Below are 25473 nucleotides of genomic sequence, written 5' to 3' on the forward strand. Positions count from 1 at the left end.
TAATAAACACCAGTCAACGCCCCAGCAATAAAGCGTAAGTTGTGTAAGTGTTTAGAAAATGTATTTTGGTACAGTAAAATAAATTGTATAATTTCTATAATGTTATGCTTCAAACCAGGTAGTATTCCAGTATTGACCATTTCCAACTTTCACCACAGCTGCATGCTGAGTACATCAAGACTCATGTAGGAAAATAAATGACTGTATTGGATTCTCACAATAGCTTGCTTCTAAGTCTTGAATGGAATACATTTCAATTTGTATGACTGATCAATGCTGTTTTCCTAAAATGACCTATAATCCAGTACAAAATTACACTGAATTTCCCAGCAGACTATCTATTTACAAGGATGAATTGTTTTCATTCAGACTTGTTTGTTCCAATTTATTTTGTAAATTAGATTTGTAAGATAAATTGGAATCTCATGAGACCTGGAAACTGCTGAAAATTGCTGTAATCATAGAAAGACTTTAGTTAACTAGGCCTACATGTATGGATTATGGAAGCTTGTTTCCGCTGCTGAATTAAAAAAAAAGATAAATTGCGACTTTTTATATCACAATTCTGACTTTTTTTCTTGCAATTGCGAGTTTATATCTTGTAATTCTGAAAAAAGGCCAGAATTGCGAGTTATAAAGTCCAATTCTGAGGGGTAAAATACTTACTTTTTTCTAAGTAAGAGAGATATAAACTCACAATTCTGACTATAACTCTGGAGAGATGTAAACTCGCTGATTAACTTTTTTATTTCTGTGGCGGAAACAAGCCTCCACGGGCATACTACACGTGTTGTAAACAAAGGATTTATCATCTGATCTAGTCAGTTGACTTGGCGACCATGTTGGTAACGACCAGGTAGCGATTTTCCACATCATTTAGCACCAATCTACTTGAATGGGGAAATAAAACGCTACAGCGTTGTTGTTGTTTTGTTTTTTGATTTATTATGTATCAAACAATAAGCAGACATAAAGTACAGAACAGATAGAACTTCTACAGGAATGAAATATCAAATATATGTAAAGTTTCACAAAAAATAAATAAATAAATAAATATATATATATATATACTGTATATGTAATAACATGATAAACATTATGCATCATGGTATTACCAAAAAAATCATCATAATATTTCAAGAATCTGTCACTTTTCTTGTTTTTAATCAACCTTAGAGATTTGAGAAATGCATCAATTTCAGTTAAGAAATTTGGAAAAGTAGGCTGCGATTTAGAGAATTTTTGCTTGTGAATATTTTTTTTCCAAACAAAATAAAAAACATTAGTTACACTTTTCATAGGTGTTAGGGTAGGATTAGGATTTGATTGAGGGTTGGTTGCATGTAATTATGCATAATTTACTGTTATTACTATGGTAAGTACATGTAACATAACAAGGACACTGTAAAATAAAGTGTTACCAAAAAATTAACAATGTAATTCATTGAAGTATTAGCTTTATCTCATATCTTTTAACTGAAAGGATCTGGAAGAATCAAGGTGCTTACCTATATGAAGATATAAACTATTCCAAAAGTTTTCACACTGGAAAAATAAATGGATTAGTGTTTCATCATTATTCCCACAAAATGAGCCAGAACTGTCAACATCCATATATTTTGCCACAGTCTTAAATTGAACTTCTTTAGTCTTATTGGAAATGCAGTAATGAGGTAACATCCAGGCTTCCTTCCAGTCTATTAGTTCATGAAAAGAGGCCCAATTTAGATTCAACTGGCAATCTATCTAATCGGCAAGTAGTTACATTTCAATATAAAGGAAAGGCCACCAATTTTTGTAAAGATATGATTTGGGATTAAAAAAAACAAAACAGAATTAGGATTTGTAAACATCTTTTAATCCAATTTATCGGAAAGGTGTTCACTGTATCACTAAAATCTAACACTTCAAGCCCTGTTTTTTTTTAGCTTTGAAGGTTTGTTTTTCCATATGAAGTCTTATGAAAATTTTTGTTAATTCCTTTAGCAGTAGAGTCATTGACAAAAAGACAAAGAGAAGGATATACAAAACGAGATAATCCTTCTGCTTTGGAGAAAAGAACCCTCCCATAAAGGGAAAGGTCTCTTTGGAGCCAAAGATTAAAGATGTTTTTTTTTTTTTTTTTTGACCCGGCCAGAAAAGTTAAGCTGTTGTCGAGCTGCTAAAGTTTTTGTTAAATAAATACCAAGAGACCTTACGGTCTCTTTTACTGAGATACCATCGATTGAAGAATCATCATTTTTATGGAGCGTCATTATCTCATGGACATATTCAGGTTCAATCCAGAAGCACATGAAAACTGCTCAATTACATTAATAGCCTTGGTTAATTGACTCAAATCTTTTAAAAAGAGAGTCGTGTCATCAGCCAACTGGGAGATTTTAATTTCTCTATCAAAGATGGATATAACTTCCAAGCTTTGTTCATGGATAATACTTACCGATAATAGTTCTCTAACGAAATTGGACATCCCTGTCTTGACACCGCGGGTAATGAAAAATCTCTTAGAGGTATTGAAACTAACTAAAACATTAATTAAACATTTCAATAACATTAACAAAAAAGATGGAAAAAAAAATGAAATATTTAACATAACTGCAAAGCGTCTAATTTGTAAACAAAATGATTTACGCACTAAATCCAACATAAACTCCGGCACTATTTGCATATTTTTAAACTCTCAAGACAGACGTCACATCCAGAATCTCACAGCTATTGTCTGCCGACCGCGTTTTTCGCTTGATATTTGCATAAAGTCGAGAACTGCCCAACCTTTTGACGCTCAATCCCAAAATGCACTGTGCGAGCGTGAAACGCGATTTCCATAGGAAAAACTATGGCTAAATCAGTTTAAAAAAACATCCCCATTTTGTAAGATAACTAACAAATAAGTTAAAGTCCACATGAAATCAAAATTGACCATATTTACTTTGTTTGCCTAAATTGATCGTTTTGTGGTGAACAATTCATCCATGCAAGTCAATCCACACAAAAAAATGTTTTGGCTTCGTAATCTTTAATCAAAATCTGAAAATGCCCCTCCCCTCTGCATTGGAGGACCTTCCCTGATGACATAGGTTTGACGGCTTGGTTTGGGAAACGCTTAGGGTGACCATACGTCCTGTTTAACCAGGACATGTCTGGCCAGGATTTCGAGATTGCCCAAAATGCCCGGGATTCGGCTTTTGCTTTCTACAGTCACCATTCATTATGTTTACATTATTACATTATTTGACACTGACACATACGTGCCAGCTTTGCAGGTCATGCATTCTGCTTCACACGGATCCCGACCAAGACGAAAACACAGGAATTTTCTTAGCAATGCTAAAACGCACATCAACCGATCACTTGTTTAGCGTTCATGTAAACACTACATTCAGATTCACCAATCGGAATTAATTCAGGCCTATTGAATCAAAAGGTGTGCATGTAAACAAAATGAATGGCGACGAGAAAGCAAAAGCCGAATCCCGGACATTTTGGGCGATCTCGAAAACCCGGCCGGACATGTCCTGGAATATGCTCACCCTACTTAACCACTCCCCTCAAACCGTTAGTCTGTTATGAGCAGAGATGGAGAGGAGGAGCGCTAGAGTAAAACCCTGCCCTCTGTTCAATATTCCGTTTCACTGGGAAATACGTCACAACACTGGAGAAAAGTCGTTTGCAACTTCCGGTTCATGCAGACTTTAACATACTAACAATCTTTCATAAAACGCTCGCTCCACTCCGCTCGCACCGTCCCAGTGGACACGCACCGTGAGTATGTTAACTTATTTGTTAGTTTTCTTACAAAATGGGGATGGCTTTTTAAACTGATTTCTCAAAACACCATCTCCTTCTCTTTAAATGTCTCACATCCACCTTATTTTTTTAAAGTCCGCGTGAACCGGAAGTTGCAAACGACTTTTCTCCAGTGTTGTGACGTATTTCCCAGTGAAACGGAATATTGAACAGAGGGCAGGGTTTTACTCTAGCGCTCCTCCTCTCCATCTCTGCTCATAACAGACTAACGGTTTGAGGGGAGTGGTAAAGCGTTTCCCAACCCAAGCCGTCAAACATACGTCATCAGGGAAGGTCCTCCAAAGCAGAGGGGAGGGGCATTTTCAGATTTTGATTAAAGATTACGAAGCCAAAAAAATTTTTTTGTGTGGATTGACTTGCATGGATGAATTGTGCACCACAAAACGATCAATTTAGGCAAACAAAGTAAATATGGTCAATTTTGATTTCATGTGGACTTTAAGGCAAGTGCACGCGACTATGACCATTTATTAAATGTGCAAGCTTCCGGTCAGCAGGTGTCATTCGATTCAGTCGCATCCTAATTAATTTATTTGGCTACCTTTTAGCCTGGTTAATTTACAACTCGTTTAAAATACTGAATTTTGCTTCTGATATATTGATGACCGAGTCATATAAATGATCTAAGTCTCTGGAGATCCTCACAGGCTGAGGCTCAAGCGCGCCCTCTGTTGACTGGATTTAGTCTGCTGTTATTTAGGTGAGAGTTCTTTCAACCTTTACTGGGAATTTGAGAAACTTAGAATACTACACAACAGATTGGGATATTTAGATTTGTATTAAATATTTTGTTTTAAAAACGCCAATTTTTTATATTATTTATAGGGCATATTAGTAAAAAAAAAAAAAAAAAAAGAATGATTCAAAAGTACCTGCACATCAAAAGAGGATGAGATCCAATTTAGCTGGTGCCTGAGGAAAACAGGGATAGCACTAATAGTGACTGGATACACTGTCCTTGCAATGTGAGTTCCAGTAGAACCCCCTGTGTGGGGAACACAGATGCCCTGCCATTCTGCTCTTGTCAAACTGTCCCCAGGGCTGACAGGTAGTAATTACATATCAGCACAATTACTGCACACTGGCATGAGAACAATACGCTGAGCTGGCCGTATCTTTGCATCTGCTCATTACCGCAGTAAGCTCATTGTGTAATCCAGCGGTAACTGTCTCACTATGGTGAATGCATATAATCTCCTCCTCCAGTCCATTCAGCCCAACACCTTAATTTGACCAACAACTACATGATGAAAATTTGTAAGCTGACATAAAAAGTTTCTTATTAAATCTGGGAGACCAAAAATAATCGATTCTTCAAATTCGCTGCATTGGAGTCGATTCCACTCAGAGATTCGACTCAACTGAAGAGCCAAATTTGCCCAGCTGTGAAAAATTCCCAAAAAACTCCTCTGGGATTTTATTAATCCAATTGGCCAAAAAGAAGCATCCAGATTCGTTCACTGATTCATTCTGTGAATCTTTATTTAGCTTCCATCAAAAGCTGTGTCCTAAATCCTAAAAATGCTGCCTTCAGAGAATGCATCAAGGCATGTCTGAATCCAATGCTTCTCTTCCACTCTCCTGAGATAGGCTTCACCTGATCGATTTTTGAAGGTAGCATAGATGTATCCTTCACTGCATTTGATATCCCACAATCATGTGCTTTCCATTCTGTGACAGTTGAGCTAAAAAATAAAGATGGCGTCTGACAGTTGCGGTTGGTGGTGTAACAGACTTTGGCCAGTGAGAGCAGTGTGTGTAAACCTCATTCCCCTAATCAGCAGCCTTTAACGTTCTTGTTAGAGCGCCCGCCTCCCATGCGGACAGGTCCGGGTTCGAGTCTTGCTTAGAGAGGGCGGTTTGAACAGGAGGGGCTACAGTGGCATAGACATGTATATGCGTAGAAGCCATATTCAACCCCTCCAGACACGTTGACGAGCCCGCCATCTTGCAAAGGTCAGCGTGTCATCACTCACAATAACGGTGCATTCATACGGAGCGTCAGCGTTAATGCTTCTCTTTTACTTTGAATGGGTGACGTCATGCGTTTCGAACTGAATTGTGGGTTCCGTCGCGTTGTGTCACTGCAGTTGCTCGCGGCAGTGGTTGAAAAATTTTCAACTTTTCAAGCGCCGACGCAGGCGTCAGCCAATCAGATCGCATATGCAAATACCCTAGCGCTGACGCTAGCCAGTTGCGTTCATGCAGCACCGGAAAAGTAATGTGATTGGCTGTTGTCACTATGATGGTCACCTCAGCACAATTATTATGGTTCTATTTTAAGAATATATTAATTGTTTTTATGTGGCTCATTTTACGGCATAACCGCTAAGCTGTTATAAAACATTTGTGATATGTTTTTATATTTCTTTTTTATAAATATATAATTTATACATTTTTGAAATGAGGAAAATACTATGAGTGTATAAACTGAATGAATGTTGCAATTTGAGTCTTGTGATTTATTTAATTATTGCATTTTCAACTAATGAAAAAAATATTACTCTTAAGCAATATTATGTTTGATATTGTTTCTATGTTGATTCAGTTAAATAAGTGATTTAATTTAAGTTGAACAAATATTACATCTTGATCTATTTTTTCATTGTTGAAATAACATTATTCCAGGGTGCAGACCTGATGAAAAATCAATGCTAAATGTCAACATTGATTCAGTGATAATTTGGTTGATGCATTAACACTGATTCATTGTTGGTCTGTTATCTCCACATTCAGTCTACTCTACAAGGACTGTACAGAGTAGGCAGAGCATGAAATTATTCATCTCTAACTCAAGTGACAACCCAGAACAGCACTAGGAATAGCGTCCAGTGACTCATTGAGCAAACAGAGACATCTAGTGGCACCTTCATACGCCCTTTTCAGATAATTAGGCTTCTCTGAGCTAATATTATTATTACCATAGCAACTGAATCTATCTATCCCCTTCTATTTTTGGAACCCATACAACATAGGACAGGCCTACTTATCTTAATTCCCCTTTCATGCATCGTTTTATGTAAATGAGTAAATCACTCACACACACACACACACACACACACACACACACACACACACACACACACACACACACACACACACACACACACACACACACACACACACACACACACACACACACACACACACACACACACACACACACACATACACATACACGAGTAAATCTATTTGTATTTATATTTGATTATATATATTTGTTAGCTACATTGAATTAGATGTTTATTGAAACAATGCAGTGACACTGTATTCCATGCAAAGTAGCACATTTCCCATATTCCCCACAATACGTATAAAGTTTATAAATGGCTCTTACTGTTTACAATCCACAACATATTCAGCTAAAATCACTGACAAATGCATAATTGCCAAATCTATTTTCTAATAGCATTCAGCAGAGGGATTTTCGACTGCTTGTTACTGTCCTCGAATAGGTTGTAAGTTATACAGGCTAATGAACAGCATGTGATAGGGATCGTGAGAGTAAACTCAATGAACTTTGAGCAGTCAGCAAGGTTTACATATAGTTTACATGTCATTTGTATTTCTTTTGTTTACTTATTTTTATTGTTATTTATTAGTATTCAAAGTAAATAATGCAGAATCATTTCATGCATAGAGTACAAGTCAGCCGTGTGCAGCTTCTGTGTGGAGTGGAAGAATCAATGTGTCTTGTTTAGAAACATGGATACAGCTTTGTTTAAAATTTGAATTAAGCAGAAATAAGTTTTTAAAAAAATTACATTTACTTGTAGGCCTGCATAAAAACTATAATGCATGCACTTTTTGTAAATAGGAAAGACTGGGGCTTACAATTTTCCAGTGTAGATTTCTCAGGGTAGGTTTTTTTGAAAAGTCAATATATTTCATATTTCAAAATAGACACCTGTAGTAGCCTATTGACTATACAGAAAAAAAACCCATGAAACATTACCACTATTATCACCAATGAAAAAAGTACAGTTCTGAACATGTTGACCTCAGTCATTCCAGTTATGCAGTAGCCTACCTTTGAAACTCAGTAACGTTTGTAAAATGAATATACCTGTTGGAAATAGGCTAATTTTACAACTCCTCCAGAGTTAAACAGTTGAGTTTTACCGTTTTTGAATCCATTCAGCCGATCTCCGGATCTGGCGGTACCACTTTTAGCATAGCTTAGCATACATCATTGAATCGGACAGGACCATTAGCATCTCTCTCAAAAAAATGACCAAAGAGTTTCGATATTTTTCCTATTTAAAACTTGACTCTTCTGTATTTACATTGTGTACTAAGACCGACGGAAAATGAAAAGTTGCTATTTTCTAGGCTGATATGGCTAGGAACTATACTCTCATTCCTGCGTAATAATCAAGAAACTTTGCTGCCGTACCATGAGTGCAGCAGGCGTAATGATATGACACAGCACCTGAAAATAGGTCAGACAATGTAAATAATGAAGATAGGTTAGACAAACTTAGTCCCGGTCACATTGGAAGTTACTGAGCTGGAGACTATTTTCAGGCGCTGCGTCAATATCATTACGCCTGCTGCACTCATGGTACGGCAGCAAAGTTTCTTGATTATTACGCAGGAATGAGAGTATAGTTCCTAGCCATATCAGCCAAGAAAATCGCAACTTTTCATTTTCCGTCGGTCTTAGTACACGATGTAACTACAGAAGAGTCAAGTTTTAAATAGGAAAAATATCGAAACTCTTTGGTCATTTTTTTGAGAGAGATACTAATGGTCCTGTCCGATTCAGTGATCTATGCTAAGCATATGCTAAAAGTGGTACCGCCAGAACCGGAGATCGGCTGAATGGATTCAAAAACGGTAAAACTCAACTGTTTAACTCTGGGTCTGGGGGAGTTGTAAAATGAGCCTATTTCCAAAAAAAAGTGGAGTATCCCTTTAAGGAGATATTTCTATAATTAGGGTTCCCTGGACTTCAGAAATATAGTCCACTTAATGTTAGACACTTTATTATAGGCTATAAACTTCATTATTTACACAATGGTAAAAGTTAGGAATGGAATGAAAATAAAGAAAAAGTTTTTATTTTTATTTTCTTTCTTTCTTCTGATAATGTTATTTATCTATATGTTAATGTTATATTTTTGAAGTAATCTTTACTCGTCTGTTATCAATTGTCTGATTCAAAATTTTGTAAGTTTTTCATTTTTCATTTTCATTTTTCAGATCTTCTGAATTTTTGCATCTTCCATTTGATGTCATTGTCAAATTGATGTCAAATTGTTCCTCTCAATCAATCCACAAATATCAGATATCATGTATTTGAATGATGCACTGTCTGTTTAAAGAAACGCTAGACCCCGCCCACTACAGTGTGAGACATGCCCTGCGCCGACATGTGGGAGGAGCCATGCAAACAGGACCAGCCCCTTTCTAACAAAACACAACGCCGAGCGTCTTCTCAGTATCAAAGGCGATTATCAATAACATAGATCGACTCCGGGGCTCAAAACGGAGAAAGGTAATTTTATTTTTGTATATAATAATCCCTCAGTGTGATTAAAAATGCAGTGACTTTGTGAGCGAAAGCACATGGATCATGCATTCGCGTCTTTAGCAGTGCTAACAATCACGGCATTATTATCGACGTTTATCTAAGGTAAGTTAGTGAGGGATTGTCCTTGTATTCAACCCCGAAATACACCGCATTCATGTTAGTCATGAATTAACCTCCAAAGAATGAAATATAGGTCATTGCATGCTGTTCTGCGGCTCGCGCGTGCCAGTAGCCATGCACGCTGCCAGAAAATATGCTTCATGGTCATGTGAAATAAAAGCCAAACTGCATTTAAATGTGTGCTTTCACGTGGCACCCAGCCTCGTGCGTTGTCGTTAGTTGTGACGATCGTTTTACTGCGCAGATGACCTGTAATCATAATATTATGTAGGCCATAGGTGGATACCCGTCTTTGTCTCGAGCCGCGAGTCATTCCTATAACTCAGCCAGCTGTTGGTTTGATTCCAGACACTGATTCCCAGGACCGTCCAACTGTTGTCCTTATGTGGCCAGAAATGACTCTCAAAGACCACAGTTTGAATCTTAATTCTTAAACTGCCCAAGTTTATGTGTTTATAGGGCTGCTATGACATGTACAGTGAATCTCATGAGTCCTGTCAAGAACAATCCAAAGTCCCTTTTCACCACTTAATCAAAGCAAATGAAAACAGTTATATTATCTTTACGTATTGACACTGTTTATGACTTGTAAGCACATTTATTTTGATTATCATCATAACTGTAATCCAAAATCAGTCTCACATTCATTAAAATTCATCAACATGAAAGTATTTCTAGATTAAAACATAGCATGACAGTATTGGTTTAACGGTAATACGGTCATAATAATCTAATGAATGTGATTGGCAATGTGAATTTTGATGAAAAACATGGCTATTTGTCATTCAAATATAAAAGATCTAAACATTGTATGTCATCACACCATTTAAAGAAAAAGACCATTAGGACGTTAATTGTTTATTTTGCATTAAGACTCATTTTAATTATTTAATAGTTTATCCATAATGTTGTTGCACTACCCTTAGTTTGAATATCTGAATAGATGGATGTTTTGCAGCCATTTACAGCAAAGATAAAAAATACCTGAGAATGTGGTGTGGTGATGCGATGAAAATTTGGGGGAAGACTTACGAAGACTACGTCAGACTTCGTACTTCCGCTCAATTTCATTTCGCTTCTGTACTCAGTCTGAGACAGCGTAATAGCTTTCCGTTTTCCTCCGGCCTGAAAACAGCCGGCCAATCAACGAACAGAGGGCGGGCTGAGAGCCGTGATGACGTAGACACTGACTGTACCGTGGATGCATAGATTTACTTCACATAATCTGCAAAAGTCGTTCACAGCCATGTTCACTTCGGTATTTCGCTCGATGGTTTTGTTTTCGCATCATACATGTGTTTACAGTGGAAGTTAGATGCAGCTGAGCATGCACATAACACACGCCATAACCAAACGTCATGTGATTGGCTTACGGGTAACCAATGATTTTAAACTTCAGACAAGCGCCCCCCGCGAGAAAGAAAACGCTTTTCTATTATGCCATTCCAGACTCTGTCTACGAAGCAAAGCGAAGTAGCAGAGTTTGGTATTACCAGGCTAGAAAATTCTGGCACAATGCAAAAAATCTTAATGGTCTCAAACTACATCATTTTCAGGTGTTTATTTTTATTCTGGATTGAATGTAATTGTTTGTTATTCTTTTAGTAGCTCAATTCATTCTTTGCAAATGCAAAATATGCCGCTCCTTACATATTGAAGCTGGAATTGGCATTGAAATCAGTTTTGCATATACAGTGACAACGCAGAATGGTATTATGTCCTAACACAAACATGGGCATTGCCAACAATTTGCATTGGGATGGGCCAGTGGGTTGCATGGTAAATCATTGTGCAGCAGTGCAATGTGATAATTCTAAAAGTCCACTTTTGTTTCTTTGCTTTTTATTTGCTACCACCCATTCCTGGCTTGCAGACACATCAGCAAACTGTGTAATCGCTGCTGAGCTGTCCTTTTCTAAATGATGTGGCACTTTTCTGTGCATCAGCTTATGTTAAGATCACTTTGCCAAGCTGTGCTTCCTTTTGCAATCCTCCCTAAATCCATTATTGCAGTTGAGGAGGATTTTGATAATCTTTTTTTGGGGAGCATTTAATTTTTATGATTTATACTCAGTCAACCAGCAACACTCCATTGGTATTACCCTATTGGATGCTTACGTGACCACTTCCATTCTCAGCAGTTTATGAGGAGGTCTTTACCACTCTGATTAATTCTGATGTATTCAGATTGGTTGAACTAAACTGGATGGCAGAATCCAAATCACCAAAGGAGGTCTCAACGTAGTCTTTTTTTTCGTTTTACTCTCTTTCCCTGAAACTTTCACATGTTCTTTTTTTCCTCTTTCTCCTCCTCCTCCTCTCTCCGATCTTTGCAGAACATGGACCAGGAGGGAATCGCTTGAGATGGAATGTACTTGATGTGCTGCATCACTGTTGAAGGTGAGTGGTACTGTTAGCTTTTTGAAATCTAGTACAGCCTGCATTTGAGGACTCACATCACTATGTACTTGAAGCATGCTGTGAACATTCTAGTGTTGCCTAATTATAGTGATTTAACCTACTTTTCAGCTTGTTTTGTCAATTTGTTCTTTTTTTGTATCGTTCTGGTATTTCTGGCATGGTGAAATGTTGCTTCTTACAAAGGTTTTGTTGGAAAATCTTCTTGTTTAAAGTTGTGCTTGTGTGTTTATCCTAAAAAATTGAACAGGAATGCATTGTATTCGTTGAATGCACACGGCTTCGTTCTAGGGGTGATAGAGCATTTTCTTCCTATGCTCCTAAGCTTTGGAATTCTCTCCCGGCCGACATCAGGAAAGCAAATAGCCTACATTAGTGACTTTTTTAAATCTCTTCTCAAAACATTCTATTTTAGGGTTGCTTTTACTTGATTATTCCTTCATATTTTTGTATTTAAAGTGTGCTGTTTTCTCTGTTATGTTTGCCTGTAAAGCGCTTTGGGAAAGCAACTTTTAAAGGCGCTATATAAAATTATTATTATTATTATTATTGAATGACTTGGCATTAAAGGAATAGTTCACTGGCTGTCAACCTCTGAAGTCACATATCCCTTTTTGCATGAAGCACAGACTAGGATATAAATGACTGAGTTCATGAGTTCACCCAAAAATAAATTCTTTACTCACCCTCATGTTGTTCCAATCCAGTATGAGTTTCTTACTTCAGTAGAACATAATATATTTTGAGAAATGTCTCAGTTTTAGTTACCATTGATTACCATTTTATGGTAAGTCGCTTTGGGTAAAGGCATCTGCTAAATGACTAAATGTAAATGGAGAAAAAAAAAAAACAGTGTGGTTTCCAACATTCTTCAAAATGTCAACTTTTATGTACCACAAAAGAAAGTCATATAGGTTTGGATGGTGAATAAATGATGACCAGTCACAGCTGGTTTGACATTATGTGAATAATGACTTCAACTTAGGTTGGTTTCTCATGCAAAGCTGATGCTGGTGTATTTTATGATACTTGAATGGTGTTTTTGGTTCTTTTTGGAGCTTGACAGCAGTGTTCACTATTTTTGAGTAAACCATTCCTTAACTTCTTTCCTGACCTGTATATTAGTGTTTAATTTAAAATAGCTCAAAGAACAGGTTTTTATATCTACCTGAAGTATTTCTTATTTATTTTGAAGTATGTTGAGTCATAAGCCCCTTTCCCACAGCAATCCCGGTAAATTACCGTAAAATTACCAGAATGACTTTACCGGTAAATACACAAATATGCTGTCACACAAGCAACGGCGTTCCCTTACTGGTAAATTGCCAGAACTGATTTACCGGTATTTTGGAAAAGGTCCTGTTCACACATGATCTCTTACCGGTAATTTTCTAGTAAAGACTGTATGTGTGAAAGGGGCTAATAGACACAGATGTAGGTTTATTCATTCTATGCCTATGGGACATTTGAGACTATAATCATGAAAATGCATTTCAAAGTCATTTGTTTTAGCTCTAAATCAGTCGTGGCCTAATGGTTAGAGAGTCAGACTGGTAACCCGAAGGCTGTGGGTTTGATTCTTAATACCAGCAGGAAATTACTTGACTTGAGCAAGACACTAACCTTCAATCGCCCCCCGGGCCGCAGTGAATGGCTGCACACTGCTCTGGGTGTGTGTGTCCACGGTTTGCAGTGTGTTTGTGTGTTCACTGTTCACTACTCACTGCTCCTAATGTGTGTGCACTAACTTGGATTTGTTAAATGCAGGGGACAAATTACCACCGTATGAGTTACCACACTATACTTGGCCTTCATGTCATGTCACTGGTCACTAAAGTATACAAATCAAAAATTTGTTATTTAATGTGTTATCTAACAAGTTTTTCTTCAACTTTTTGCAGCTGTGTAAGTAGACAATAGACTTGTTCCAGGATGGAGGCCTCCATCATACTGCCTGTGCTGAAGAAGAAGCTGGCCTTTCTGTCAGGTAAAGACTAGTAACATTATATTAAAGGGGGGGTACAATGGTGTTTCATGTATTCAGAGTTGTTTACACTGTTAAAGAGATGGATTCTCATGCTAAACATGGGCAAAGTTTAAAAAAAATATTTTGGACGAATAACGGAGAATTTCTGTGCCGAAAATCTTACTTCCGGGTTGGTACAAGTTTCGGCTGTTTTTTTTTCGATCGTGGATCTAATGACGTAGATCAGAGTGGAACTCCTTATATGAGCATTTCTCTCGGAAAAGCTCGCCCGCGCACACGTCGCCCAGAGGAGAACGAGACCGCGCACATCAACGCGCTACAACAGGAAATCATCGGCGCCCGCGCTGCATAGGATTTGTTCAAGAATGTCTCCAAAAAAGTGTGTTTTTGGATGTGAGGGAAAGCTTACCGTGTTCAGCTTTCCAAAGAACCCAGTGTTACAGGAACAGTGAACAGTGGATGCAGTTTGTTTTTCCGGGGCCGCAACGGAGTGTAGGAAGTGCGGTTGTGTGTTCTGGTCATTTCAGTGACGAATGTTTTATTAACAAGGCCTCGACGCTGGATTTGCAAATCGTTTGCTATTAAAAGTACAACTGGATCAGATTTCTGTCTTTTGCTGGAAATCATGCGCTACCGCTTGACTCTATAGCTCCGCCTCCAGGACCTCGGCTTTTCCCGGAGAGAATCGGAAAGCTGTTTTTTCTTTTAAAATTATAATAAAACTAAACACTTTTTGGAGATATTAAGGATGCACTACTACTCTATAGGTACTCAAGATTAACATGAGATTAGGTGAAACTGTGCATGTTATGTACCCTTTAAGATTTGAATTAATTAAATTAAAAACAAGTCATCAAATAGTTAGCTTGGCAAAAAGTATCACAATATTACAGAAATTAATTTGCTGCAGGCATGTCTCCTCTCCTCTCTAGGATGTGATGTGAATACTTTATTCATGTTTCATGATTCGATTTGACTAACACTGAGCCATAAATAAGCTGCTATCCAGTAAAATGGACAGTGTTTGGTGAATATTTGAAACCCTTCACTTCTTGCTTTCTTGTTTGCTTTAATGGAAGTGAAAGATTGTGTCTCAGGCAGAAACATCTTCATCTTAAAGGTCCCATTCCATGGATTATTTTATTATTTTATAATGTTTCCTGGGGTGCCCTTATAATGTTAGTATGTTTTTTAGATCATTTTTTTTTTATAATTTAGAAATAAAAGGCATTTTTCCTAGCCTGATTTCATCACCTGATTTGAACGCTCTGTTTGAAGGGGCGTGTCTGCTGTGAGACTTCAATGTAAACGGCCTCTGCTGTGATTGGCTGACATGCTTGCATATGAAATATCTGGCATTACATGTGGAACTATCTGGAAAACTTTTACTATTACAGCTATTATACGTTTTTACTATTACAGCTATCGAGATTAACGAACCGTGAGAAGTTTTTTAAGTATTTAGATCTATTTCAATCACATAAAAGGTTGCAGTGATGAGCATTGAGCAGATGACAGCCTGTTGATCGCGTGAAAAGAGATCTTATCATTGCAACGCAGTTTCTGCACTCACTAATGATTTCACCAATGCAAACATGAGGTATATAAATACAGTAAGAGCTTCGTTGAGCAGTGTAACAGCGTCATTGATTTCATAACGAGTTTTGGAAAGTGTCCAGATAAACTCGCGCTGTGTGATTGACAGCTTGGGCGATTGGAAAGGGATTGTTCTTTGATCGCTTTCTGTATATTAATCACAGTTTAAGTAAGATTATTTTCATCCTACTAAGAGAAACGATGTGAAGTTGATCGCTACTTCCATAGTAAATCACTACTTACCGCTTGCTGGAATATAGTTGAAATTGTCCCCTTCGTCAGTATGAAACGCTGAGAGAAGCCTGCTTGATATTATCCCAGGTTAGAAAAACAGTCCGTGGTGAAATGGACAGAGCAAACTAACAACTTCGAATTAAACTTTTGCGGTATCCGATTATAGATAAACATCAACCACGTCTGTTGACATTTCGCCATCAATACGCCTGTATTCCTGTGGGCGGAGGTTAGTCAAAACACGGTTCTAGTGACGTCATTAAAGAAGGAAGTAGAGGGATGTAGTCCAATCCAGCCGTTTTTTGTAGGCGACTTCTGTTAAATAAAATATCTCGCTTGGCATTGAACTTTGAGCTTTATAATTTTACAGATATTATTTATACTCTAACAACAACATTACACACTAACTAAAGTTTGAAACATGGGATCACGAAGAACGGGACCTTTAATATAATGTAGTCAGACTCAGAGATCATTATATGATCTGTTATTACTTTCGGCTTAATCTCAGTGAACCTGAACATTATATTGTAAAATGATAGGCTATATTAGGTTTTTGCTGTTCAAATATTCCTCAGAGTGTTAGTAAGCCATTTTTGGACCAAATAATTGGTATTTTTATTTGATTTTATTAGTTATTTACTACTACTTGACACTAGTTGGACTTTCACTCATATTTCCACATATTATTTTATATGCCAAGTTCTAGAACTCAATATATACAGAGTATGAGGCTGTTTTGTTCATTATCATATACTGAAGGTTGTATACATGTCTGCTGGATGACACTTGTCAACAATGGATGTCAGCAAGAACATTGGCAAAATGGGGTCATGTACTGAGGTGTTCTCTGATGAACTGATTATTTTTCTATAATTTCGTGTGTCTCAACAATTTTTTTTATCAAGGTCTTTGCACAAAAATTGGATAATGAAAGCCTCTAGGAAAGGAATTACTGAAACATTTGATGCTTGGTGTCCTTGAAATGGCGCATGTTCCCATGAAATAGTCTGAATTAATTACAGTTTGCAATGTCACGAGGCTCTACTCCTCCAAAAGGCTTTTTGTGTAACCTCAGTACTGTTTTTGTCAGTCTTTTCCTTGAAGCCTCACACTCTTACACTGTTTTTCCATTCCTACATCATATTTCACTTTGTGCTGCTGGATTTTCTGCATATTTCCTGACTCAGCCCATTTGGTTTTCCAGGAGGCAAGGACAGGCGCAGTGGTTTGATCCTGACCATCCCACTATGTACCGAACAAACCAGCATGGAGGAGCTCAGCGCCACTCTGGATTACCTACTGAGTATTCCTAGGTAAAAACACAGCTCTGTTGCAAAGGCTGTACATCAAGCACATGTCAAAAGTATTGAGAGCAGAAATTAAACATTAATCTGATCATTGTAATTATAATGCACACTGTTACGGTTTTCACACATGAAATAGAAAGTGCCCATAATTCATGGTCAGACTGTGGTAAAGTTGAAAAATACTTTTATTGATTTCTCCAGACCTTTCAAGGTCTTTTAGGCTCCAAGGCACTGGAAAGATTTTGCTGTATGTTTCTGTTAATTTGTAAATAAATGATTAAACGTATAGTTCTGATTCTTAATTCTGACCGGATAAGCCATGTTCAAAACCGCTAGATTAAAATACACATGCATTGTTGCTTGACAGTCACAAACTATGTTACTGGACAGAATAATTTGTATTACAAATCCATTCCTAATTTTTACCATAGAAAAAGAGTTTGTATAAACAAAGTACATAAGTACTTGGTGTGGCTTGTGCCTAAGAACACTTAATTTGCCATGGTAAAAATCAAGAAAAACATTTTTCTTCTGGTTTATTGCTTTAATCTGAGTCTGTATGAAAGAGATAATCTTACCCTGAGCTGCAGCGGTCAATTGATTTTTGACTAATGTTAAAGTCTGACAGTCGTGCCTCACATGAGTGCTGGCAGTAAGACCATCACTTGGTCTGTAATCCCTTTTATTTTTCAATGCTTTCATAGTGACCTTCTCCAAATTATTTTTCTACTGACATTTTAGAGGCATTTTACGGGGTGTGTTGGCTGTTCTTTTCCCCAAAGAATGAAAAGAAATGTTATTCAGGCCTACAAACCAAAATAATAACTGTATGATTGAATACATGTTTCTTGGAAACTGTGAGTCATTGCAGCTCACACAAGCTCAGTTTATTCATTTTAAAATGCCACCACAGAAAAAACAAATTAGTCCGTTTAACGATACCGCCACAGTGGAGTCGTTGTAATTGATTCATTGTATCTGTACTGACAACATGTATTGGTCTATCATTTGTGTTATGCAGCTGAATAAATGTCATGTTTTTCTGTTGTATCTCTGCAGCGAGAAGTGCAAAGCTCGAGGTTTCACCGTCATCGTCGATGGCAGGAAGTCTCAGTGGAATATAGTGAAGACTGTTGTTCTGATGTTGCAGGTAGGATAAGAGACTTTTATTTTATTTGCCCACTTTTGGATTTTGTTCAGATTGGCAGAAAGCAACAAAGGAAACATTATGTGAAACATATGTCTGCTCTTGTTTGTTTGACATCTGGTGCTTGCTTTTCCACTAATGAACCCATTAATATTTGTGGTGATTATTTAATGAGCACTTAACTCCCCTGTAATACAGCTCACTTCTTAAGGAATACCTGTAAATAATGAGATTTCAGTGCTATTATCAGAAGACAATGCTGCTCGCGTGTTGGCAGCCTTCCCTGGTTTTGTAGAGCGTGCTGTTGGAAGTCATTCACTTTGAGCTTTGTTGAACTGAATGGACGCTTGTTCTGGCCTGTTATTTTCCCCTGTTTATGGGACACAGCACTGAATTGCTGCTTTAAATACAGGCTGCTACATTTTTCTTTTGCATTGCGACTTATTCTGCGTTTCATTAAAGTCCCAAAATGCAAGTCCGTTCACTCTGTGGCGATCTTGGCAATCTTTGGACTCAGTGGACAGCTATTTTCTAGGCAATAACAATAAAATTTGATACAAGTGGCATCATAAATTTTGCCAAAATTGTGCTAAAAAACACTTTTTCAGGCAGTACCAGCTAAGACACGTTTTGAAGGGAAAAACAGGTGGTTGGCTCTTTTAATTAAAAGGTGGGATGTCCTTGTATTGAGCGTTTCAATTTCTGAGTAGTCTCCTTAATACTGTGTCCAAGTCAGATGTTCTAACACCTAAGATTACATAATTCTTTTAATAGAATTTGTTTTGTGAAATTAGTGATGCTGGTGTATGATGTTGCACAAAACATGGCGACCCCCCCAAAAAATCAGCAAGAACAATACATTTTTAAATGTATTAGAATAGAAAACAATTTATTTTAAATTGTAATAATATTTCACAATATTATTTAAAATCAAATAAATACAGCCTTGGAGAGCAAAAGAGGCTTCTTTCAAAAACATAATTATTATTGTTTTCGAACAGTAGTGTTTTACTGATCAGTTACTAGGAGGCAATCACTTGCATTTTTCCACTTGCAATTTTGTTTCCTTACAATTATTTCATCTTCTGCGCTTCGGGCAATGACATGCCTTTATGTTTGCAAGTAGGAGATACTGAGTAAGACTAGATTCTCTGAAGGAAATAGCTGCTTAAAGGGACTCTGTGTAGGAATTTCTCCCATCTAGTGGTGAAATTGTATTTTGCATTCAAACGAATAATGCTCTACAGCGCCTCACTTTTTCAAATGCGCTTTGCATCTACGGTAACCGTTATGTACCAAAAACCTATGACAAGGATGTCTTATAATAGCACTTCGAGTTTTTCTTCGGGTGAACAGGTTTGTTATTTAAAACAAACTGAGACTTGAAACAACGAAAAAAAGAATGTTACAGTTATCAATTACTGACTGTGAAAAACATTAACTATGGTAATTAGTAGTAATGCCTTCTTTACTCGTTATATTTTTTGAAGTACGTGCATTGTTAGATATCATCATCATCATCATCATCATCATCATCAGAGCCTTCTCTAACGTTACTTTACTCAATAGCTGCTATTCATCAAAGAGCCTGTTTAACTTATACTAGAACTATAAATGTTCTACTGTCTATATAATAAAGTACACAACCAAGCAATGAAAAAAAGCTTGTAATTAAGACCGTAACATTGACTTACCTGTCTAAAAGAAGAAAGCAGGCAACTTCAGGGTCTCTTTTGAAAGCTTTCTCCTGCATTAGCTATCCTGACATTAACCCTTGTTTTTGTAATCTCCGGTCACGTTTCCTTTTACGGTCTATTTTGGACTTTTTCGACGACGAGGACTCCTTATCCTGTGACTCAGCATATGTATGAATGAACGGTGTATAAATAACCGTACAGTGCATCATTTTAAACTTGCCGGGGCAGTGACAAGCGCCTCTCACTGCTCTGCTCCTCCGCTTCTGCTGGCTTCAGTCACGTGACGCTGGTTCTGAACAAAAACACGTTGTGGAAACGTGTTGGCCTAGTACTTTTTGTCCCTCTCTGCTATTATAGTTTTTCAAGATGGCGGAACTACATGGAAGCCTCCGTGGACCTACCCGTCCCATGTATATAAAGATAATAAATTCTTCGTTTACGAGGATTAGTCTGATCATTGGCATAGGTATTTGTACACCATTGAGGGCATATTTATGAATAAAAATATTGATTTTAGATAATAAAATACCTAAAAAGCTACACATAGTCCCTTTAAAGGCAGCATAAAAATAGTTTTAGCTTCTGGCTTGGGATGAATCGTTTTGTTGTATTCCTTGTTTGTAAGTCGCTTTTGAATTTATTGCTGATGATATTTGTGAAGAACAACAATGTTTGAGAAAAATCAATACCCTTTTGCTTACATCTGACTTTGAACGGAACACAGTATATATGACTGTTATTATAAATTGCAGTATTGTTTCGCCAAAGAAAGCTGAATTGGTTGTAGTTGGTTAGTAAAGTGGTTGTAGTTGTACCTTGTAGATTTGTGTAGTTTAGCACATTCTGTCAGTGGAGGAGATGGTGAAGCCTCTCTGTTATTGTTGCTTGACGTGTCCTCTGGATGATCTGCAGTTTTTAGTCCATTGTACATTTGCAGTGTGCAGATAACTTCATTTCAACAGCTTTAAACATAGGACGTAAAATAGAATCAAGTGCTTGTATCTCTCAGCCTTTTCTCACTTTAAGAGTCTTAGGAGGAATGACAGGAGTTTGATCTGAAATCAAACTGTCCTTCAGACCAGTAGGTACAATAACATTGATCAGCCGATTTTAAAGGGTTGATTTGTCGAAAGGAAAGGATTCTGTGACCTTGGTCCTCTTTATATCTGACTATCAATGATTGATCCATAGCTATTCTTCAACAAAAAGAGTGATCTTATTCGGAAATGTGTGGTGTGTGTTAGGGCTGAACGATATGGACAAAATTTCATATCTCGATTTTCATGCCTGATATCTCGATATCGATACAATACGATATGACTACGTAAGAACTAAAAAAACAATACATTTAGAGGTTGTAAAATACACACTGATGTCTATGGAAGAGGTACTAATAATCCTTTCCATTATAATTCGACACGTTTTATTCATATCAGATACGCATTGTGTAACTTCAGTGTTTACTCTATTCTATTCCCAGTTCACCAGCCACTTACTTTTAAGTATTTTGGGAGAAGTGGATGAATTCACGTGTTGTAAACATAGAGGTTGTAAATCCAACAGATCCGATTCTCTGAACTGCGTCTGCGGCACAAACTAACACGGCGGCGCCCATCGCGCATACAGCTCAACTAACGCGATCGTTATAAAGGTGTTTAAACAACAATATACTTCCACTTGCATGTATTTGACAATCGGAATATCAAATATTTCATGCCATAGCTAACACATTTGTGAATATTCTGAATAAAAAAGGAAAATGACATAAAAGCAGATCATCATTCATTCAGCGCTGTTGCTGCTGCTGTGTGTCACGTGACAAGCAATGACGCGTCACCATGGAAACGCCGCCCCCCTCCACGTCCCTGGTAGTGTGTGCGCGCTGGCTTTAGCCAAAGAGTATAGAAGGGCTTCTATACTCTTTGCTTTAGCGGTGCATTCAAGGGCACTCGTAAAACTGATGTTTGTTATGACTGCCAGAGTTGTATGCAGGGCGAGCGTGGAGAGGGGAAATCTATATCGTCTATATCGTTGCTTTTTTCGATAGTAATATCTTGAAAGTTCATATCTCGATATAGATACGATAACGATATATCGTTCAGCCCTAGTGTGTGTGTGGGGCTGTCATGGTTTTTGGATGACTTAAACAGCTGGATTGTGAACTGTGATATTTTTCTTCTAGAATGTGATCCCAGCTGAGGTCTCTCTTGTGTGTGTGGTGAAACCTGATGAATTCTGGGACAAAAAAGTGACCCATTTCTGCTTCTGGAAGGAGAAGGACAGGCTTGGCTTTGAGGTAAGTGTACTAGAGATCTTTTGTTTTAGTGGACAAAGAGCTCAATTTAGACATAACTGTTATTTGACATTAGGTTTGGGAATGAGTACACAAGTACTTAGAAGTGACAGCTGTGATCAAACATGAAAATGTAGTATTTGTGTTTTTCATTTTGTGAATGGTTGCAGTGACCCATTGGCTAGTATCTTGTGCTCTGATTGGTTAGTTAGGTTAAGTCCGTTTTATTTGTATATTAACTTGCACAATACGTATTGTTCTTAGCAGCTTTAAATGGTTCATTTAAAAAAAGGACTACATTGCCGTGTGTATGGTGTGGGAGTGGCATAGGTTGGTTTTCATGATGGACGAGAAAGGTTGTCGTAAGTGTATGTTGGCTCATTACAGCAGCTCAAAAGTGTTGTTTGCATTTTCCCCACAATGCGGTCAGAGCTGGAGTTTGACTACCAACACATGGAAAATATGACTGTAACAATATTTAATATGTAATGTAACAACACTCAGAGCATGAGAGCTAAACTTCACGCTGAGTTTAACAAAATTTCACGCTGAGTTTTAACAACTCGCAACGTGGATCGCAGTTCATATCTGGACTGAAGCAAGCGTGTTTGAAGTTTTTACGGACATATTTTGTTTACTCTCCTGCTCCAAACATGAACCAGCACCGTGTATGCTCACATATTTCATCATGTCGTCTTCAAATGAATGTGCAAATGTGTGTAATAAGGTGCAAATAAGTACACTGATACAGCGGTACGTCAGATCATAGACACAATTACACAAATTATTCTGATACACAGAAGACTTTCCCAATCCTTCAGTATAAAAAAAAAAAAAAAATGATTTAGTCAATGGCTTTTATTTTGTTCAACCTAAATGGACTGTTTAGAAAGGTTCCACTGCAAGTGTTTTCCATACATCGGACCACGGCTTCATTGTTTTACTCTTGGTGTAGCTGCACATAAATAATACAATCACACACGACAGTATTTAATTAGGGACACCCGAAGGATGTCATGCGTGTAAGTAGGTGATTTCCCGCATTTGCTGTGAATAATGAAACTCCATATACAGAAGTTGTGCATCTTCATTTACAATGGTCAGGGGCTTCACGGTAAGGCAGTGCTTTTGTTATTGACACTAATGCAATGACTTCATTTCTCTTTCACTTGTCATGGAACAAAGAGAGCGGTGCTGTGAGTAAAATAAGGTTTTCAGGGCTGTTTTAGGGCTTTAAAGGACATGGAGCACATCTGGGCTTGTCTGAATGAATTCTTCTGGAAAACTGGCATCATGAAGGTTGTTTCTTTCTTTGCTTTCAATTAGAGATGCACTGATCGACAGGCCAGGGACCGGAATCAGCCAATTTTCCACATGATCGGCACGGACCGGTAACCGGCTGGTCAGTCTCACGTCTTACCGATTCCGAGCAAGTCAGTTTTATTGCCAGCGGCACAGGCAATAACGTCAGTTGCATGTTCTCACTCTCTTCTCTCCGACGGCGAAGGGACCCTCGCTCGCAAAGACACATGACCTTCTCTCAATCACTAGTCTCATTCGCTCTGGTTAAACAGTGCTTGTATTGCGCCAGAGGAGAACTGGCCCCCGACTGAGCCTGGGTTCTCCCAAGGTTTTTTTTTTCTCCATTAGGTCACTTGATGGAGTTTTTCGGTTCCTTGCCACTGTTGCCTTTGGATTGCTCAGTTGGGGATATTTTGGGGATACTTAATTTGATTTTATCAATCAATAAATTCCACTAGAAACAAACCTTGTTGTATTATTTTAATTTAATACTGTGAAGCTGCTTTGATACAATCTGTATTGTGAAAAGCGCTATACAAATATACTTGACTTGACTTGACTATTGCGCATAATTTGACTCATTCCAGCAGGTTTCGTGCGCACAAAAGCCGCCTCTAAGTCTCAAGCAGCTTGTGAGTCACAAGTACCAAAATGAGTGGCTTACTGCGCTTAAATGGTCAAATACACACAAAATGATGTCAAAATGCCCGTCTTGGCGAGTATTCAGTTAAACAGTTAGTTTTGGAAACAAATGAATTGAGAAAGATAAGTAATAGGCTATATTGGATCCGTGCATAAGCTCTTAAAGTGACAGCCGTCTAATATTCCTGCTGCTGTCTGTCATGTTAATAAAAGAACAAAAGACAAAGAGAAAATCACTCTCTGCTCTTGACTGAATATCTTTTGTAGCTAATTGTAAGCATTTATCTGTGTTTAATTTTTACAATGAAGACTGTCCAGTGTTATTTCACATTTTATTTTACAAATCCACTATCGGTCGATCTCTAAACCCAATCCTAGCTTGAATGAAAATGTTTCATACTTTGAATTATAACATTAGAATGTAGAATCTACATGTTTTTTTTGTTTTGTTTTTTGTATGTGGTTTATTTAAGAATGATTTATTCTGGAAAAATGATTGTCTTGTTGATATTGGTAAAATCTTAAGCATGAGGTAAGTGTTTAAATCGCTACACAAGAGAATGCTTCATATGGGTTGGTTTGGTTCCTTCACTTACATGAATCTCTCCATTTCATCATCTCTCCTGTAATATCATAAATTAGAGCAGACTGCAGTGTTTCCTTGTAATTGGGCCATGAAGAAAATGGGTGAAGTTGGCAGGTGGTTGTGTTTACATTGAATGAGCATCCCTCCGGCATTCACTTCAGGAGCCATATGTGAACGTAACCGTAACATGATCATGCAGATGCGCACTACTGTATGCAGTCATGCACAGTATGTGTGCTGATGAAGCCTGGCCTCGAACCGCATGCTCATTTGTCTGGCTGTCTTGCTTAATGCCCTCTCTGGGCATCAACCAATAATGCCATGTTGCCTGGCAACCGTCACATGGATCCAGCCAAGAGCCGAATGACGGGTTTAGAAGGACAGTTGGACCACTGTCTCCTAAATAGAAACCTCTGTATGTGTATGTTTGTTGGGGTCATTGTGTTGTTTGTGCCGTGATCTGGGCCAGCAGTCCCCTCTAGCTGCCTACAACTAGCAGATGGCACAGTTTTGGCTGAATGGAGGTCAGTGTATCAGCATTAGGAAGTGTGGAGGCTTGAACACGGAGACTAGTGAAAACAGTGCCATACTCTTGACCTACTTGAAGATCCATACTTGAATGGGGGTTTTGTATCTGCATGCGATCGCTGAGATGCACGAGGACCGTGCGCTCTGCATTAATCATTCTGTCCAAGAACCTCTTCATCACTGATGCTTGGCCTGGCGTTAGTGAGCATATGGGAATGAAAAGACCCGGAGGCCTTATTAAATAAGTGGATTCTCTTTCACTGCCACTTA

General features: G+C 37.9%; 1 protein-coding gene across 1 annotated transcript in view; it reads left to right on the forward strand.

Moving 5' to 3' along the window:
* The first annotated feature begins 9210 nt into the window (after positions 1–9210).
* The window catches only part of sestd1 (SEC14 and spectrin domains 1), a 38097-nt gene continuing 21834 nt past the window's right edge, over positions 9211–25473 (forward strand). Inside the window, exons 1-6 of the mRNA XM_081368040.1 lie at positions 9211–9307; positions 11800–11863; positions 13783–13868; positions 16906–17014; positions 18068–18158; positions 22035–22148. Coding sequence (XP_081224166.1) covers positions 13814–13868; positions 16906–17014; positions 18068–18158; positions 22035–22148 — 369 coding nt within the window. The 5' untranslated portion in view covers positions 9211–9307; positions 11800–11863; positions 13783–13813. The remainder of the gene's footprint in view (positions 9308–11799; positions 11864–13782; positions 13869–16905; positions 17015–18067; positions 18159–22034; positions 22149–25473) is intronic.

The sequence above is a fragment of the Scardinius erythrophthalmus genome (genome assembly GCF_964197995.2).
Source record: "Scardinius erythrophthalmus genome assembly, chromosome: 6".
NCBI classification, from domain to species: domain Eukaryota; kingdom Metazoa; phylum Chordata; class Actinopteri; order Cypriniformes; family Leuciscidae; genus Scardinius; species Scardinius erythrophthalmus.